The sequence below is a fragment of the Naegleria gruberi genome (assembly GCF_000004985.1).
Source record: "Naegleria gruberi genomic scaffold NAEGRscaffold_22, whole genome shotgun sequence".
In the NCBI taxonomy this organism is placed as follows: Eukaryota; Heterolobosea; class Eutetramitea; order Acrasida; family Naegleriidae; genus Naegleria; species Naegleria gruberi.
The window spans coordinates 252,437-270,462 of record NW_003163305.1 but is presented as its reverse complement, the minus strand read 5'-3'; the positions used below and the strand labels follow the sequence as shown (position 1 = coordinate 270,462).

General features: G+C 35.5%; 6 protein-coding genes across 6 annotated transcripts in view; 2 read left to right on the top strand and 4 right to left on the bottom strand.

Annotated features, from left to right (window-relative positions):
- Window positions 1–4,105, bottom strand: part of NAEGRDRAFT_67239 (uncharacterized protein) — a gene marked incomplete at both ends in the record, with an annotated part of 10,339 nt that extends 6,234 nt beyond the window's left edge. Inside the window, one exon of the mRNA XM_002677478.1 lies at window positions 25–4,105. Coding sequence (XP_002677524.1) covers window positions 25–4,105 — 4,081 coding nt within the window. The remainder of the gene's footprint in view (window positions 1–24) is intronic.
- A 69-nt stretch (window positions 4,106–4,174) lies between these two features.
- On the bottom strand, window positions 4,175–9,091 carry NAEGRDRAFT_79642 (uncharacterized protein; the record flags this gene model as incomplete). Its single annotated transcript, XM_002677477.1, has 1 exon — window positions 4,175–9,091. The coding sequence occupies one exon, from the start codon at window positions 9,089–9,091 to the stop codon at window positions 4,235–4,237; it is 4,857 nt and encodes a 1,618-aa protein (XP_002677523.1). The 3' UTR covers window positions 4,175–4,234.
- Window positions 9,092–9,159: 68 nt separating this feature from the next.
- NAEGRDRAFT_67237 (uncharacterized protein) lies at window positions 9,160–12,846 on the bottom strand (the record flags this gene model as incomplete). The annotated part of the gene is made up of 1 exon (XM_002677476.1): window positions 9,160–12,846. The coding sequence occupies one exon, from the start codon at window positions 12,844–12,846 to the stop codon at window positions 9,160–9,162; it is 3,687 nt and encodes a 1,228-aa protein (XP_002677522.1).
- Window positions 12,847–13,130: 284 nt separating this feature from the next.
- Window positions 13,131–14,444, top strand: NAEGRDRAFT_67236 (uncharacterized protein; the record flags this gene model as incomplete). The annotated part of the gene is made up of 1 exon (XM_002677556.1): window positions 13,131–14,444. One exon carries the CDS (start codon window positions 13,131–13,133, stop codon window positions 14,442–14,444), a length of 1,314 nt encoding a protein of 437 aa, XP_002677602.1.
- A 220-nt stretch (window positions 14,445–14,664) lies between these two features.
- NAEGRDRAFT_48867 (uncharacterized protein) lies at window positions 14,665–15,318 on the bottom strand (the record flags this gene model as incomplete). Its single annotated transcript, XM_002677475.1, has 1 exon — window positions 14,665–15,318. The coding sequence occupies one exon, from the start codon at window positions 15,316–15,318 to the stop codon at window positions 14,665–14,667; it is 654 nt and encodes a 217-aa protein (XP_002677521.1).
- Window positions 15,319–15,663: 345 nt separating this feature from the next.
- Window positions 15,664–18,005, top strand: NAEGRDRAFT_67234 (uncharacterized protein; the record flags this gene model as incomplete). Its single annotated transcript, XM_002677555.1, has 2 exons — window positions 15,664–16,116; window positions 16,179–18,005. 2 exons carry the CDS (start codon window positions 15,664–15,666, stop codon window positions 18,003–18,005), a joined length of 2,280 nt encoding a protein of 759 aa, XP_002677601.1.
- Window positions 18,006–18,026: the final 21 nt, after the last annotated feature.

Here is an 18,026-nt window from a genome sequence, read left to right as displayed (position 1 = left end):
ATTCATTCATGAGTAAATGCTTACCAAAACAAATTGGAATTGAGCAATTAAGTCCAGTATATCCATTTTCGCATTGGCAAGTGTCAGGAGCAAGGCATTGTCCATGATTTGAACAAACATTTGAAATATCTGAAGCATTAAATCCATAACAAAGAGGAATTGAACAATTCGATGAAGTATATCCTGATTTACATTGACACGTATCTGGATTAGAACAATTACCATGTCCATAACAAACAGTTTCATTAATTGCTGGAATTCCAAAACAAATTGGAATACTACACTCATCACCAGTCCATTCTTTTGAACATTGACAATTATCTGGTGATAAACATTCACCGTGTGATGAACAAACTTGTGAATTTGAAGCTGTGATGTTAAAACAAATTGGAATTGAGCAATTATCAGATGTATAACCATCTGAGCAAACACAGGAATCTGGTTGTGAGCAATTTCCGTGTCCATAACATACAGTGGAGTCATTAAATTTCACACCAAAGCAATTATGCATTTCACACATTGCTCCATAATATCCATTCTCGCAAATGCATGTATCTGGTTCAACGCAATAACCATGTGATGAACAAATTAACATTGATTCATTCATTGCTAAATGAATTCCAAAACAAATTGGAATTGAACAGTTCAAAGAAGTGTACCCACTATCACATGCACACACATCAGGTTCAGTACATTTGCCATGTGTAGAACAGACATTTGAAATATCAGATGCATTATAACTATAACAAATTGGAATTGAGCAATTTGATGAAGTGTAGCCATCTTGACATTGGCATTGGTCTGGTTCTGTACAATTACCATGTCCATAACATACGTTTGAATCGTTGAACGGGACATTGAAGCAATTATGTAGTTCACATTGTGGACCATAATATCCATCAAAACAAAGACAAATGTCTGTATCCACACAATGACCATGAGTTGAGCAGATCAAACCTGATTCATTCATGAGTAAATGCTTACCAAAACAAATTGGAATTGAGCAATTAAGTCCAGTATAACCATTTTCGCATTGGCAGTTATCAGGTGAAACACATTGTCCATGATTTGAACAAACATTTGAAATATCTGAAGCATTAAATCCAAAACAAACTGGAATTGAACAATTAGATGATGTATATCCTGAAATACATTGACACGTATCTGGATTAGAACAGTTACCATGACCATAACAAGTGGATTCAATATTTGCTGGAATTCCAAAACATATTGGAATACTACACTCATCACCAGTCCATTCATTTGAACATTGACAATTATCTGGTGATAAACATTCACCGTGTGATGAGCACACTCTGACATCAGTCGAATTGTAATCAAAACAAATAGGTATAGAGCAATTATCTGCAGTATAACCATTCAAGCAGGAACAAGTATCTGGTGCTAGACATGACCCATGTCCATAGCATACGTTCTCCATATCTGTGGCATTGTATCCATAACATACTGGAATATCACACAAAACTCCTACGAAATTGTCTGGACACAAATATTCGACATGGAACGTGAATGGTTGGATGATGGATTTTCCATAATCGGACCAACAGTCAGCTGTATCCATATTCTGGATTGTGATTTGGAAGGTATAATTGCTCAGATTAATTCGTTCTTTCATGATTTTCTCAAAGTCAATTCCCACAATTTCCAAATTCAGAGTTGTTTCTTGTTGAGGTATTAATTCAAAGGTCAGTATTGAAGAATTTGAAAGAATAAATGGGTTATCGTCTGTTGGGATGACTGATATACTGTATCTGGCAGAAATTTGATCTGTTGTATTGCTTTTCACTGCGAATAGAATAGAATTGTAAAACGTATTCGAAATTCTTGTAAATTTGGATTGATTCAAATGGCTCTCAGAAAATTCAATAAATGGCTCGTTATATTTTTGTTCGCAATATGGTACAAAGTAACCATGATCCAAAACAATAGTTTCATATATAGTAATTTCCTTATTCGTACTGGTCCATAATTCTTCCTTAATAATTTTAACATTTACCAAACAGGAAACATTTAGTAAATCCTTATATGATTTCCATTCTGAATTGGTCACTCCAAATTGAATCAAAGTTGATTTTCCATTTTCAATGTCAGCAGTCTTGACATTAGCTTCCTTAACTGTGATTGGTGAACCACAAGTTGCTGTCACTTGAAAAGTTCCTTTAATTTCTCCACTATTTGTTATATTTACATTCAAGGTAGCATTCATTTCATTCCATTCTTGTCTATTTGGTGTTACAAAGAAGGAATAATCTGCAAGTGAAATTCTTGCCTCTTTGTAAACTAATAATGAAGAATCTACTAGTAAACTGAACTGAACGGCTTGCTCAGTGTTTAGATAATTCATTTGTATAGAGTTTGATGTTATATTATAGGAAATAGACTTGGAATAGTTTAGTCTATTGGCAAACTCTGGAATTCTAATAAAAGTATAAGCACTTGACGTAAAGAAATTGCTCAATTGAGTATCAAGTCTGGAACCATACTTTTCAGCACAAGCAGTTGATTTATAAGTTGTCACAAAATCTTCCTGTGTCACCAAAGCACCACCTGTCTTGGATCCAAGCTCAGAATCATAAATAAATGTCAAATCAAAAACTGAATTGATTGTTTCGTTATATTGATAGATTGGAACAACTCTTGTTTGAGAATAGAATGTATCATCCAGTGAAGTATCACTAATCTGCAAAGAAACTCCATTCTCACTCTTTGCATTTTGATTTTCGAAATTAGTCAATTGAATATTTTGAGATCCAATGCCAATTCCTGCCATTGTATTCAAATCATAACTCTTCCTACTTGAATCAAATGAATACATGTTATGAATAGTACTAAACTTGATAAAGTGATAAACTGTGGAATCCCAATATTGGAATTGGTTTCTCAAAGTATTCTTTGCACAATAAAAATATGAATTTGAAATGTCAGTTCTTGCAATTGTCAAAGTTCCATTAACTATGAGAGCTCTCAAATAAGGAAGAGCCAGTCCTGAATAGAAAATAGCTTCGTAATAAGAATAGGTTATTAAAATGTTGACATCTGAAACCTCAGCTGGAGATGAAGGATTAGCTCCATAATGCCATGGAGTTCCTCCTTCTACATCATTTACCTTAAAAATTTGATTGGTAGAAATGCAGGTGTCGAGTAAATCTTGTAATTCTTGAGGATCTGCACATCTCTTTGTGATGGAAGTATCTGATGGCACTGTGAAACTGACAGACTCAGATGCCACATTAATGTGACGTTTCCATTTGAGAGGATACTTGATAAAAGTTGCATTTTTCTTGAAATTCATATTGATTGGATTGAAGAGTTGATAATTGTAATTGGAATAGGTGAATGAATTAATTTGCGAAGAGAACGAGTCTGTTTTCCATTTACCAGAAATAGATAGTCCAGAATTGGAATATGTTTTTGCAAAAGTGCTTTCCGATATCAAAGATAAAGAACTGGCTACAGTTGATGTTGAAGTTGTGCTGGTGAAAGTCTCTGCTGAATATCTTGAATCATTCGTTGCCTTATTAAGACAATACTTGGCATAGTATGAATCATAATCATAGGTCGGAGCAAAAGATGAAACAGTTCCAGTACCAGTTGCATAATTGTAGATACTAATTGGTGGAATTGGCACAAGCTCTTGATGATATTCACTCTCTCTGTATAATGTAAAGAAACAACTTGACATTGACAGTGAGAGTCTCTTGTTATTTGGTAAACTGGTAAATGTGGCTGTGAAAGTTTTAGTACTCGTCAAATTCATACTATTCACAGCTGGTAAATAAGTGTAGGAAGTTGAAGTGTCCATCAAATAGACACAATAACGAGCAAAGTCAGCAAACTTGCCATGATCTGTATTGTTTGGAATAAGGGCAAAGTATGAAGAGTCGAGAAAGAACCACAGATCAGATGTCGATTTGAAAGTTATGGTTGTGGAAGCTGTAGCAATTTTCACATTGTAAGGTTCTACTGTTAGTTTGGCACAGTATGGAAGAATGTATGGCTGTTTGGCTCCGAGTGATAGAGATGTGAGCAGAAGTATTGTGATGAGGAGGGTGAGGGTGTTAAGGATGTGGCTAAGAGCAGACATTCTTTTTAATGTGATTAATTAGGAAACTTCCAAATTAAAAAGCTTATCTTTTTATAAATACTAGTCGTTATTATTAAACATATCTCTGTTTATCTCTACAATTATTTTGCATTAAAATTAATCCCTTACTTAGAAAAATTCAAAAAGATCATTTGGTTTACCAGCAGCAGTATTATTTGTAGATGGTTGAGAAGTAGTAGCACTGGTGGTAGTGGAGAGCCAATCATCAGAAATTACAGGTTGGGAAGTTGGTTGGGAGGAAAACCCTGTTGATTGAGAGGTTGGAGTAGATAACCAATCGTCAAATCCACCAATTGGCTTTGTTTGAACAGGAGGAATAATAATATTTTGTGAAACTGGGAAAGTATCAAATCCATCATTGGAAAATGTTTGTTTTGGTACATGATCTTGAGGTTCTGGGAAATCACCAAAATCGTCATCGTTATCTTGATGGTTTGGTTCGTGATCCTTTGGTTCTGGGAAATCTCCAAAGCTATCATCCTCAGTTGTTTCAACAGTTGATGCAACAGCAGCAGTTGACCATGATTGTGTTGTTGGAGTGGAAATGGAGCCAGAAAGCCAATCATCACCAACAGGTTGAGTTTGGGGAAGAGCTGTTGTAGAGCTAGATCCTGAGAGCCAATCATCAGCAACTACAGTAGGTTGAGTTGTTTGTTGAGACTGAGGAACTGTTGGAGTAGAAATGGATCCTGAAAGCCAATCATCTGAAATTGGTTGAGGGGTACTTAGCGGTGTACCTGTTGATTGTGCAGGTGGAGTTGAAACTGTTGCAGGAGACAACCAATCATCGAACCCTCCTAATTGAGCAGGTTTAACAGAAGTTTGTACATTTGTAGGAATAGCTGAAAGCCAAGAGTCGTTGTTAGAGACAGGTTGAATGTTGCTTCCCCATGAATCATCTTGTGGTTTGTGATCTTGAGGCTCTGGGAAATCACCAAAATCATCGTTGTCATTTTGTTTAAGGGAATGGTCTTGTGGCTCTGGAAAATCTCCAAAATCATCATCGTTACCAAAACCTTGCTCGTCTTGTTGTTTTGGGAAGTCGTCAAATCCACTATTAGGTTGAGATGTAGTTTGGAACGATGGAGTTGGAACTGAAGCTTCTGGTGTTTGGACTGGTTCAATAGTGGTTGGTATTTGAGTTTCCCAAGAATCTGCTTGAGGCTTTGAATCCTCCTTTACAACTGGGAAATCTCCAAAATCATCATTGGCAAAACCTTGATCAGTAAATGATGGTGTTGAGCTGGCAGCATTGTTAGTATTGCTTATGGACGAGCTTTCCCAAGAGGTTGGCTCAGGTTTGAAAGAGTCAACTTGGGTTGTCCAGGAGTCATTTTGAGAAGTTCCCCATGAATCATTATTTGATGCCCAATTATTGCTAGAACTTTCCCATGAATTATTTTGGGTATTTCCCCAAGAATCGTGTTGTTGTGGGTCATGATCTTTTGGTTCTGGGAAATCTCCAAAATCATCTTCACTAGCTGAGACAACAGAAGATTCAATCTTCTTGACTGGCACTTCTGATTTAGTTTCTGTTGCTTTTGGTGGTGAAGGTTCCCATGATTGTTCAGTCCACTTGTTGTCATCTCCCCAAGAATCATTTGAAACCTCCTTTGGCTCAGGTGTAGACCAAGAGTCAGTTGTTGAAGTAGCTTTTGGAGATGTTTGAGGAGGTGCATCCCATGAATCATTACTTGACCATTCAGTTTCTTCTTTTGTTGACTTTGGTTCTGGGAAGTCACCAAAATCGTCGTTGGCAGAAACAACACTTTCTTTTTTAACAGGTGATAGAGATGGCTTTGGTTGTTGGGAAATAGTAGCAGATTGTTTGGTGTCGTTTTCAAAACCAGGTGAATCTAGCTTAACAGGTTTAACATCATTGGTATTTGTGGAAATGTTTGGAATGATTCTTCCCCAGTCATCGTTATCAAAACCATTGTTACTAGCAGAAGGTTTTTGAGATGCAGTTGATGATTGAGGAGCAACACCTGAAGGCGAGGCAGAAGTGGTTGTAATTTTGATGGTACTGGTTGCAACCTTGACTTCTGTCTTTGGTATCTCCTTTGTTGGAGAGGCAAATCCAGAACCAAATACTAAAGCTGCAATATCATCCAATTCAGCATTCTTTGGCTTACTTGAGGAAGGCGTATTGATAGATGGAGTGTAAGAATTGATGAGATCATCAGTGTGTTGAGCCGATAAACTTGGTGATGGAACGTTTCCAGTAAACTTATTGGTAGATACAGGAGTAGTTGGGAGTGGACTTGTAGCGGTTGGTGAAACAGCCTGTTCCATTGTGTTTACACCTAATGGAACAGTTCTTGGAGAAAGATGAAGGTCAGTCACAGTGGAACCAACTCTTCTATGTCTTGCTCCTAGCATTCTTTGAGAAATGTTACCAATTTCATCAATCTTCATTCTTTGATCTACATTTGGAGTATCAATCTTTGGTTTTTGAGGGGTATCTCCAGAAATTGGTGTCGAGTAGGTTGTGGAAGCTGTTCTTCTGTGAAGTGCTTTTCTGAGTGGTTTGTTAAGCTTCTTATTCTTCTTTTTTTCCATTCCTAGTGAGAGTAAAAAGTGTTTTTCCACACAACTATTTTGCCAAACAGACATTTTGCTTAAAATATCTGCATTGTGATTGGAATTCATATTGAATAGTTTTTCTAGAGTATTTCCAGATTCTCCAGTAATGTCAGTTCTCTCTGGATTTCCTGCAAGTTCAGTTGGTATAAGCATACTAACTAAATTGTGAACAGATTGTTTAACTTTGGAAAATTCGTCCTCGTTTTTGATCTGGTCAATTGAAAGAATAGAATCAATAACATGTTTTTGATCCTTAAGAAGATCTGCATAATTGATCTCAACTGGTTTAGCAACAGGTTCTTCTTCCTCCTCCTTTGCTTCCCCAAATCCACCGAAATCGTCTTCATCTTCCTTAGTAGATTCTTGGGTAGGCTCATTGAAATCTCCAAAGTCTTCTTCATTATGATCTGCTGTAGTTGTTGGTTGTTCTGTAGTAGAATCTGTTGTAGGTTCAGCAAAATCACCAAAATCATCCTCTGCATTAGCCTCAGTCGATTCAACTGCTGGAGCAAAATCACCAAAATCATCATCCTCTGCAAATCCACCATTTGTTTCATCTGTTGGTGGGTTAGTAGATTCATTTACGTGGGATGTTTCCTCAGTAGATGTTGGGAAATCTCCGAAATCCTCACCTTGAGCAAATTCTTGAACTGGTTCAGAACTTGTTTCATTTACGTGGGTTGTTTCCTCAGTTGATGTTGGGAAATCTCCAAAATCTTCATCCTTGGCAAATTCTAGTTCAGAAATTGTTTCATTTGTGAGTGTAGGTTGAGGGAAATCTCCAAAATCTTCATCATTTACAAACTTCTCCTCTTGTGTTGCTGGCTGTATAACAGTTTCAGTGTGTGCACTTGGTTGTTCTGTTGGGAATTCGCCAAAATCATCGTCATCACCAAACCCTTTTACCTTATGAGTATTTTCAGCAACCTCTGGGAATTCACCAAAATTATCATTATCGTCAAACCCAGTAACTTGTGTGGTTGGTTGAACAATTTCAATTTCTTGGCCTGTTGAATCAACAGATTCTATTTTTTCATTCGTGTCATTAACATGCTCTTCTTTTTGGGCTGTTTCCTCTGTAGATGTTGGGAAATCTTCATCCTTGGCTAATTCTTGAACCGGTACAGGTTCAGAGATTGTTTCCTTTACGAGTGTAGATTGGGATGTTTCCACCACAGTAGATACTGGAACATCTCCAAAATCTTCATCTTCTGCAAATTCTCTGACTGGTTCAGTTGTTTCATTAATATGTGCAGGTTGGGATGTTTCCACCTCGGTCGATGTTGGGAAATCTCCAAAATCTTCATCATTTGCAAACTTCATCTCCTCTTGGACGGAGGAGAATTCAGTTTCTACAGTTGTTTCTGGCTTATTACCTTCTTCTGATGGATTGGTTGATTCCTCAAGTTGATCTTCGGCAGGTTGTTCAGACGAATTAAGATTATCCTCAGTAGAAGTTTGGTTGCTACCCTCTTGAGATGTAGATTCCACTATTGTTGATGGCTCCTCAATAGTTGGTGTTTCCATGGTTGCTGTTGCTGTGCTTGGGAAATCACCAAAATCATCATTATTTGCAAATCCCTCATCTGAATTTTCGTTATTAGTCTCTTCAACAACACTATCGGAATGTTCTACTTTGTTTGTACTTTCCAAGGTGTTGGACTCATTGGTTTGTACAGATTCTTCCAAAGGTATTTCCACTTGATTATTTACATCTTGGGATGAATTGTGTTCGTGCATTGTCTCTCCAATAACTATTGCTTCTGAAGCATCCTCTGAATAATCTCCAAAATCTTCCTGTGATGAAGTATTAGGAATTACTTTTTCGGATGATTGTTCTTCAACTATTGGTTCCTCAGTGTTTGTTGTTGTTGCTTCTTGTTGTTCATCTGTTGATTGAGCAGAAATAACACTATCACTCACTAGATTTGTTTGTTCGGGCAGTGTGCTATTTTCAGTAGAAGATTGATCGTTATTATACAATGTTTCTTGTTGATGATCATCGGTTGTGGCAAAAGAATCACCATCCAACCAATCACCATTATCAAAATTGGTCTCACTCGTTGGAGAAGTTACTTGTTCTTCTACCTTTGTAGATTCTTCTGTTGTTGGTTGAATAATAGTATCGTCATTGTTATTACATTCAACAGATTGTTTTTCTTCTATTGATGTATTTTCTTCAATTGTTGTTTCTTCCTGCTTTGATTCTTCGGAGGTTTGTTCGACAATATTTGTTGTTTCATCTTCTGTTTGTTCATTAACAGTCGATGTATCATTGTTGGTATCCTCAGTGATGCTAGTGGTAGTATTTTCCACCTGATGATGATCATCATCAATATTGGAGGATATTTGTTGTTCCACAGGTGTTTCCTCCGACATGTTGATAGTGATTTTTTTATTTTTATTTTTTTAAATATTTTATTTTAATATCCAATTTAAACAGTTGATTAGGGATTAAATTCGTTAGATAATTCCTGAACAAGCAAATTCCATTGATTCCACGTTTCATTAGGTTTCTTGGACTTCTTTTCATTACGTTCAATCATCTGTTTCATTGCTTTTTCTGGAACTATTATGGTACTAGGGTGATATTTTGAAGTATTAAGGGTTTGACGCTCAAGTATTGGTTGTTTTGGAACTACTCTGCTTGTTGGAATATTTGTAATAATGGTACTCTTGTTTTGGGAATTGGTAGTGACTTTTCTTGGAGATGCAATCTTTGATTTGTCAATTTCTGATTCTGTCTTGTTGACCTTTTTCAGAGAAGGAGGTTTTGGTTTAATTTTCGATTCGAATGCTGATCCATAGGCTTCTTTTAGCAGGTCTGCATATGAAATTTTCTTGTTAGAACTCGAGTTATCTTCTGAGTTATTAGACACGTTTGTGATATTGGTTTTTGTTCTCACTGATGATTCTCTCATTTTAGTTGCAACTTTTGATGAATCATCCAACTGTCTTTTTGGCTGACTTGAAGGTAGCAGTGGAAGATTGCTAATTTTCGAAGGTGGTTGAGGAGGGCTGCTTAATGGTAGTTGAGTTCTATTTGAATGAATCAGACTATTGCTGATTTCTTGTAATGAATTCCATACCTGCTCTTCCTTTTCCTTCAGCTTTTTATCTACAATGTGCTGTTTCACAAAAAGCTTCTCCTTTTCTTCAAGTATATGTTTTTGATATTCCAATTCTTTGGTTTCTCTTACAACTTGCATCTCTTTATCTTTCAGTCTTCTTTCCCTTTCTTCATATTCTTTCTTCCTTCTCTCTCCATCTCGTCTTATCTTTAGAAGAATTTTCAATGACCTTTTCAACTTGTAAGCTCTCCAAGCCCTTTGAATTATGATCACTGCCTCAATTAGTTGTTTTTGAAAATAATTTTCCTTATAGTTGACCCATGCTTGTTGAATCTTCCTAGCGGCAACATTCAATTTTTCAATCTCATGTTTCTTTTGCTCGTTTCTCTTTTTTATCACATTAATCTTTCTTTTTCTTATTTCTCTTTCAATATCATTCCTCTTCTTTTCTCTGTACAATCTTTGGATCTTTAAACTAAGGTCAACTTTTTTAGACATATGTCTGGTTGCCAATTTACCACGAATTAATGCTTGAATTACAGATACCTGAGTGTCGATATCCACCTTTTCTACCTTTTGTGGCTTTGGTTTCTTCATTGGAGAAGCGGCTCTCTTTTTAATTGCCTCTTTTCTTTTTACTAATCCATAAGCATATGACTTTTGAAGTTTCTTCTTCTTTTCGCTTAGAGGAGTGGTGCTGACAGCCATCTTTGGCTTTGAAAACAGCACTTCTTCATTTGGTATTTCAATTTTTTGAGGAGAGGGCTTCTTTTTAATTTCTTTCCTGTTGTTTTCAATAGCCTCCTTAATAGATTCCCTCAATTTCTTTTTCAACTTATAGCGCCTCCACAACTTTTGAATAACTGTTGCAGCTTCATTCATAACATCAAAAACGTGCGCTCTCAATGTTTCGTAAGTATCTCTTTTAAGCATAACTGAGGATTTGCCAATAAAATAAAATTGTGTTTGACCACTCTTTTGAAATCCAATAGAGTGGAGAAGTATCTTTGAAACTGCCAGGTCAAGAGCGGTATCTTTTGAAAACTTTTTGTATGAAAGTGGATGAAAAACTTTCCAGAATGATTTCTTCGAAAGAGTAACATCAAAGGACTTTTCACATACATCAGAGACTGTCATAACTTGGCTATTAATCATTTGTTGCATTAAATCATTAGTTGATGTATTGGTTTTCAAATGGAAAAAGGTTACAAAAGTCGGATCCGAGTTCAAGGCAGTCGGTGAGAATAAACTCTTCATTGAATGAAGGAAATCCTTGTGTAGATCAGATATTTCAACACTTGGTATTCCAGCCTTCAATATTTGGTGCTGGACATCTTCATTGATATATTTTGGAAAGAATGAACCAACTTCATATTTGAATTTTCCAAATGAATGGTTAATCATGTAGTGATTTCCATCATTTTGATCCATATTTACACTGCTTAGTCCATAATATGAATTATTACGGAAGAAGAAAATAACCTTATCTATAGCATCCTTTCTGTCGTGGTAAGTTGATGTATCTGAAAGAGAAGGATAGGAACACAATAAACCAGTATTCCCAAACAAAAAGTCAATAATTTCTCTGCTTGAAGAACCTTCTAAAATATCAATAAGAGGATCAGTCACAAATCCTTCCTTTGTATGGGTTGTTGAAATATCCTCTACCAAAAATTGTAAAGCCCAAGAGTAGGCGTGCTCAGAACTGGCATTACACCATAAATCTCCAAAGGAATAAATGATGTTCTTTTCTGCTGACAATTCTGGGAAACTTATAATGTGAACTGCTGCTATATTTTCGCATTCAAGATTCTCATCAATTTCAATACTATTTACAAAATCTTTTGATGCTTTTTTACATTTTTGTCCTATCCATCTGAATAGTGATTCAACCAAAATACAAACAAAACTAGTGCACTTGGTAAACGCAAATCCTAGCTCTTCTCTCTTATTGTCTATCATCATTCCAACACTTTTCAATACTTCAAATTGTTCCATGTGTAATATTTCACATATTTGACCCAGTAACTCAGAGTCAAATGTTTCCAAATGGCTTTCTATTTCAGACTTTATAGCCTCATTGAAAGCATCAGATGATGTGTTATCTTCCAAATCCAATAATAGCAGTATGATGGATAACGTTCTTAGAAGAGTATTAATCTCTCTTGTTGAACACAAAAGAGCCCTCTTAATATTCTTGAGAAAATCATAAAACCTAGACTCTGACATTGGTACCTCCTTTTTCAAGTTATTAATGAAAGCGAAATATTTCAATTCAACAAAAGTTTGGCCCAGCAGAGGTTCTAACATTTTTGAAGGTGCACACAACAAGTCTTTGAATATTTCAATTCTTTCTACAATACATTGAACAGCTGTTTGGTAAGGACTCTTCTTCTCAAGTAAATATTCAATCTCAAACCTATTGAAAAGAGAAGCAGCCACATCAAAATCGAGAGCTGATAGTTGTGACGAACCCTTTTCAGTTTTGAATGTAATTCCAATATTGAAAGCAAAGAGTGGTTTCAAGTACTCTCCATGTTCCAAACTAGTTGAACCAAATCTGTAAAATAACGAAAGCTGTTCGGAAGCAATAGATGCACTACCTTTTGCTCCTAATAAAAGGTTCAACAAGGTTAATGTTGTTTTCACTCTCTTTCTTGTTGTTTTTCCATTAAGAACAATGGTTTGCGACCTAGAAGTTTTTGAAATTGAATCAACGAGTCGAGAGTACAATACATTGGCTACTGATGAACAATCGTCCTCTCTACTCTCATCGGAATATAGAACAGCAGAGAGAAAATGAGGCCTGACTTGTGTAACAAACTTTCCCATCATTAACCGTTTCATCACCATATTAGCTATACCACTGACTTTTTCTTCCTTTTCACTTGTAGTGTTATTCTTTCCAAAATTCATATTGTTTGATATTTCAGTTTTTGCAAAATTCCTATGATTTTGTTTTGAATTCCTAGAAAGCCGTATCAGCTTTTTAAATTGATCGATAACGTCCTTATCATCTTCATCACCCGAGTCTGCAAATTCTTCTCTAGGGCTTGTGAGCATTTTTCTTAGTGGATGATTTTATCATGAACGCATATTAAGGCAACCTGAAAGCATCCATGTACAGCTGTAAGTGAAAGGATTGAAAAGTAGCACTAGAGTTTTTTATATCTCGAGTGTAGAGCTGGGTAAATGGAGGAAATTTCTGTGTTACTTCATATTTCCTTTGATTGTCACACAAGGATAATATTCAACGCCAAACATAAACTAGTAATATCTAGTGTGTAACATTCAAAATGAGATTCATATTCAGCATTGAATCTCTTTTGTAAACAAAAATTAAAAAAATGTCACAACAAGAACGTTACCTCATCCTTCCAACCTCACCTATCGATCAAGTTTTAAATTCTGGCATTGTAAAATTATCAGAAAAAGACCAAGAATTAGAAAGTGTTTCTTTTTGGACCATTTGTCAAGCTCTATGCATTGATAATGATGATTCAACATCATATTCATTGACTCAAATAATTGATTTATTACGTTCCTATCGGGAATCTAGTAATTCTTCATCAAATTTTGTAATTTCCCGAAAGTTTGATGAGAATGAGTTGGAATTAACATACATGAAGACATGTGTTTCTACGCTTGATTCACTGTGTGAAAGTAATGGTGAATTATTGGATTGTGTGAAAGGTTTAGTGTTGCTTCTTCCTGAATTATTCCCAGATGGGCAAGTTTTACTATGTTCAGAAGCTAATCAGAAGGTAGAGTTGACCAGATTGCAAATTGCAACTCTTGTGGCCTGTATGTTGATTGGAGCAATTCAATATCCAAAGAAACAATTATGTGGAAGAAAGTTTGTTGGATTTGAGACGAGTTTGAGAGAGTGGACTCACAAGTCGACTCCTTCGAGTGAAACTTATTTGAAAATATTGGCAAATTATTTGAGGAGAATGTTTAGAATAGTTGAATTGTCTAAAAGGGATGAAAGCTATTCGAATTTTTTGAATGAAAAGATTTCAGTGAGGAGAATTCGAGTAGATTCTAATAATGTGAAACAATTGGTTGAAGAAAATATGGAAAAATTAATTGAAAAGCAAGTAATGGAAATTCTACCTTCAAGAATGGAGCAAATGTCCACAAGAACTTCAATTTCTACTGTTTTTGCAAACAAAATGATTGGTCCAGGAAGTTACTCAACTCAGGAAGAATTATTCTTTGGAATTTACCCTGAAATGCTTCCATTTTCAATGATTTGTAAAGAAATTGAAGCAGAGGAATGTTTGATTGTAGAAGGAGTTTATAGACAATTGGAAAATGTCACTGATTTCACATTTAATAGACATGTTTACTTGAAAGAATCGAATGCCTTGAATGAATCTCTGAATTATTTGCAACCATTTGGTAGCCCACAAACTCTCCTTTTTATTGATGCTATTCCATTTGATACTGAAGTAGAATTAAATGAAAGATCCAACAAGTGTATCATGAGAGAAATAACAAAAGCCTACAGTGCATTTTCACAATTCAATGGTCAATTAATCAATTCAGGACGATGGGGATGTGGGGCTTATGGTGCTACTTTGGAGATTAAGGTTGCCATTCAAAAGATTGTCTCCACACTGACAAGTAATCGGCTCCTCATATGCACTGGGCGATGAATGGAATGATAAACCAGAATGGTTAGAAAGAGATGGTATGACCATTGGAGATTTATTGAATCGTTTACTGAATTAGAGATCACTTTCTTTTTAAAATACATCAAAACAAATGTACACTGTTAATTAGTTGACAGAAAATGAATTGAAATCAATTTAATTAATATACAAGTAACTTATGTACAAAACAACGCAAGCAAAATTTTAGAATCATTAAATGACCTTATTGTAGCAGACCGAGTTCTCTTTCCAAATCAGCATCCTCTTGTTGCTTTTTAGTGAGCTTGCCAGTGCTAATATTCTTGCTAGGAACATCCACATCAATATCCAAATAAGAATCATCTTCTGCAACCATATCACCTTCAAGCATATCCAGTTCTGCCATCAAATCATTATCATCAACTTCCTCAGGTGTTTGATATGATCGTGACATGATTTCTTGTAAATCATTCACATCTTCCATTTGATCCGCAATATCATCATATAAATCTTCAACTTTATCGGCGTTAACTTCTTTGAATTGTTTCTTCAAAGTTTTAGATGCGTACTTCATTGCATTAATTGTATCAACAGAATCCTTGACAGTATTGACTGTAAAATTAGTTTGATCCACATTCCATTGTTGTCCCATCAATGATTCTTGTTGTTTTTCATACATTTTCTTTTGTTTTAATACTTGCATAGCTTTTTGCTTTAATCTTTCTTGCATCATTTGATTCGGAGTCTTTTTAATTTGATCCCTCAACTTGGCCAGCTCTGCCTCCAGCTGTTTGATCTTTTTTCCGAGCACTTCCTGACGATCTTCCAGTCTCTTGCTTGTATCATCGAGAGTAACAGTTGGTGCCTTGTCCTTACTTCCTCCGAAAAGTCTTCTCATTTTTTTTTTAAAATTGATGTGTTATAGTTATTGTTTTTTACTTGGAAGTTGTAACATTTGCATTGTTCTAATTCCTTATCCACTGGAACAATTGTGATAAAATTAATATTAATAATTCATCAGTGTTGATAAATAAGTTATGTTGTTGGAAGGAAAAAGATTCAAATTAGAAGATAATGTTCCTCCTTGGGAAATGATCATTTTTAAAATTCCGAAATTCATTAAAAACAATCATCATGACAACACTTGTAAAATGACTTGATCGTCTGCATGAAGTTGCAACTTGGACTTTTCGCGCTCAAAATTCATCATTTGAAAGGCTTCCGAATTTTCATAATAGAAAAAATGCTTTCACAACCTACGGAAGAAGAACCAACTTTTATTGAAGAAGGGAATACAACAACAGCACCACAAGTCTCCTTGACTCTTGATGATGTAATCCGTATTGAAAAGGAAAAGAAGAAGCGTCTCAGTGAAATCAACAAGTTAATTAAATCTCATACTAGTAATCTTTCTAAAACACTCAAGGAATCTTCCGTGTTGAGTAACAAAGAGTTGAGTGAAACTAGAGAACGTGTAAAGAGTCTCAATCAACAAATTGATAAAATTGAAAGTGAAATCAAACAAAAATTGGCTGAAGCTGAATCAAAACTTGAGGAAAATAAATTGGAAAGAGAAAAGAAGAATTTAATTAAATCCAAGTTGAGATCATTCGAAGTTGATTATGATACTGCTTTGGTAAACAAACAAAATCTTGAAGAGGAAAAGGGAGCAATAGATAATGAAAGAGCTTCATTGGTATGTACAACATTTTACATAACATATTCATTTCGGAATTATTTGGATCTTTCTCAAAATAGAAAGAAATTATTATTGCTAAGAAATCTTCTTTGCCATACTCTACTGTAGCTGCATACAACAAGGCTATGAGTGAGGTTGAGGCTAAACTTGAATCTAAGGAAACACCAGAATCTGAATTGAAACAACTCAAGACAAAATTCAACAAGTTGAGAGATGCTAAAAGATTATACGACGAATATGAGAATATACTTGTCAAACAACACGATGTTCACAAACGATACCAAATTGTTGTTAATAATTTCCAAAAGGCTGAAAAGGAAATTTCAGAAAAGAAGAAGGCTTTAAAGAGAGCTAAACAACAATACGAACCAATGCTTGTAGAGGCTTCTGAATCAGTCACTGGATCTGACGAATTGAAGAAATTCATCACCAAGGCTAGAAAGCAAATTGCTCAGCTCAAGAAGGAAAGAAAGGAATTGCTTGAATTAATTGATACCAAGAGCAGAGAAGCTGTTGTTACTGGATCAGACATTAAAAATGAAATTACAGAACTCACTCTCAAGAGATTGCAAATCCAAGAAGAAGTTGATAGTCTCTCAAAGTTTGTTCACACAGAAAAGATGAACATTGATCCAGAAATGATTGGAAAAGTTTTTGGTAAAAAGGGTGCCACCATTAAGAGTATCAGAGAAAAATCTGGATCTGATGTCAATATCAATAAGGAGTTGAGTCAAGTTGTTATTAAGGGTACTCCAGAAACTGTTGCTGTAGCTAAGGAATTAATTGAAAAGTTATTCACCACCAAAAAGAAGACTGAATCAACTTCAATTCGTTTCAAGATGGAAATGTTTGTTCCACTCACCAGAGTTGTTTCTCAATGGAAGAAGGAAACCGGAGCTGATATTTTCGTAGACAAGCTCGAAGGTTCTTGTAAAATAACTGGCTCAACTGAACAAATTAAGGCTGCCAGAAAGCTCATTAACGAATTCTTGGAAAAGGGTCTCCAAGAAAAGACAATTCAAATCACCAAACTTGGTCAATCTCACGAAGATATGATCGATCTCTTGTTTGGATTGAAAGGAGAAAACCTCAAAAAGATTCAAAATCTTGACGGAGTTGTCAATACAGTTATCGACAAGAAGGCTAACGTAGTTAAAATTTCAGGAACTGGATCAGGTGCTGATGTTGCTATCAAGCATGTTGCACAACTCATGAAGGATGCCTCAATTGCTGAAATTCCACTCCAAAAGCCAGCTCATGGAGAAGTAATTATTGAAGCCTCCCAAAAGATTCAAAAGGAAACTAACACACGGGTAACTGTTGTGAAGAAATCAAACACTATCAAGATTACAGGATACAAACAAGATGAAGTCCAAAAGGCCAAATCTCAAGTTGAAGCCATCATTTCTAAAGAACTTGAACATGAAAGAAAAACTCAACACAAACAAGTTTTGAGGGTTGATGTTAAGGTTGCTAGGAATATTAACAAACAAAGATCTAAAATTCAAACAGAAACTGATACTATCGTTAAGGTCAATTTAAAGGATTCTTCCATCACTGTCTTTGGTGAAACAGAAGAGAAAGTGAAGGCTGTCGTGGAAATAATTGAAAAGGAAAAGCAAATTGTGGAACAACGTGCTAAAGAAAAACAAGAGAAAGCCCAAAAGGAATCTAAGGAAACTACCACCACCCAAACTGAACAAACAACCGAAACAGAAACTAAGGAAACAGTTGAACAAACAGAACAATCAACTAACGAGGAACCAACAAGTCAACCAGAAGAGCAAGTAACTGAAGTTCCACCACAAGAACAATCCACAATCGTTGAGGAAAAGACTGAATCAACAGAAACTACTGAATCTTCACAAGAAAGCACAACACCTTAAATTAAAGTTTAAATAGATTTT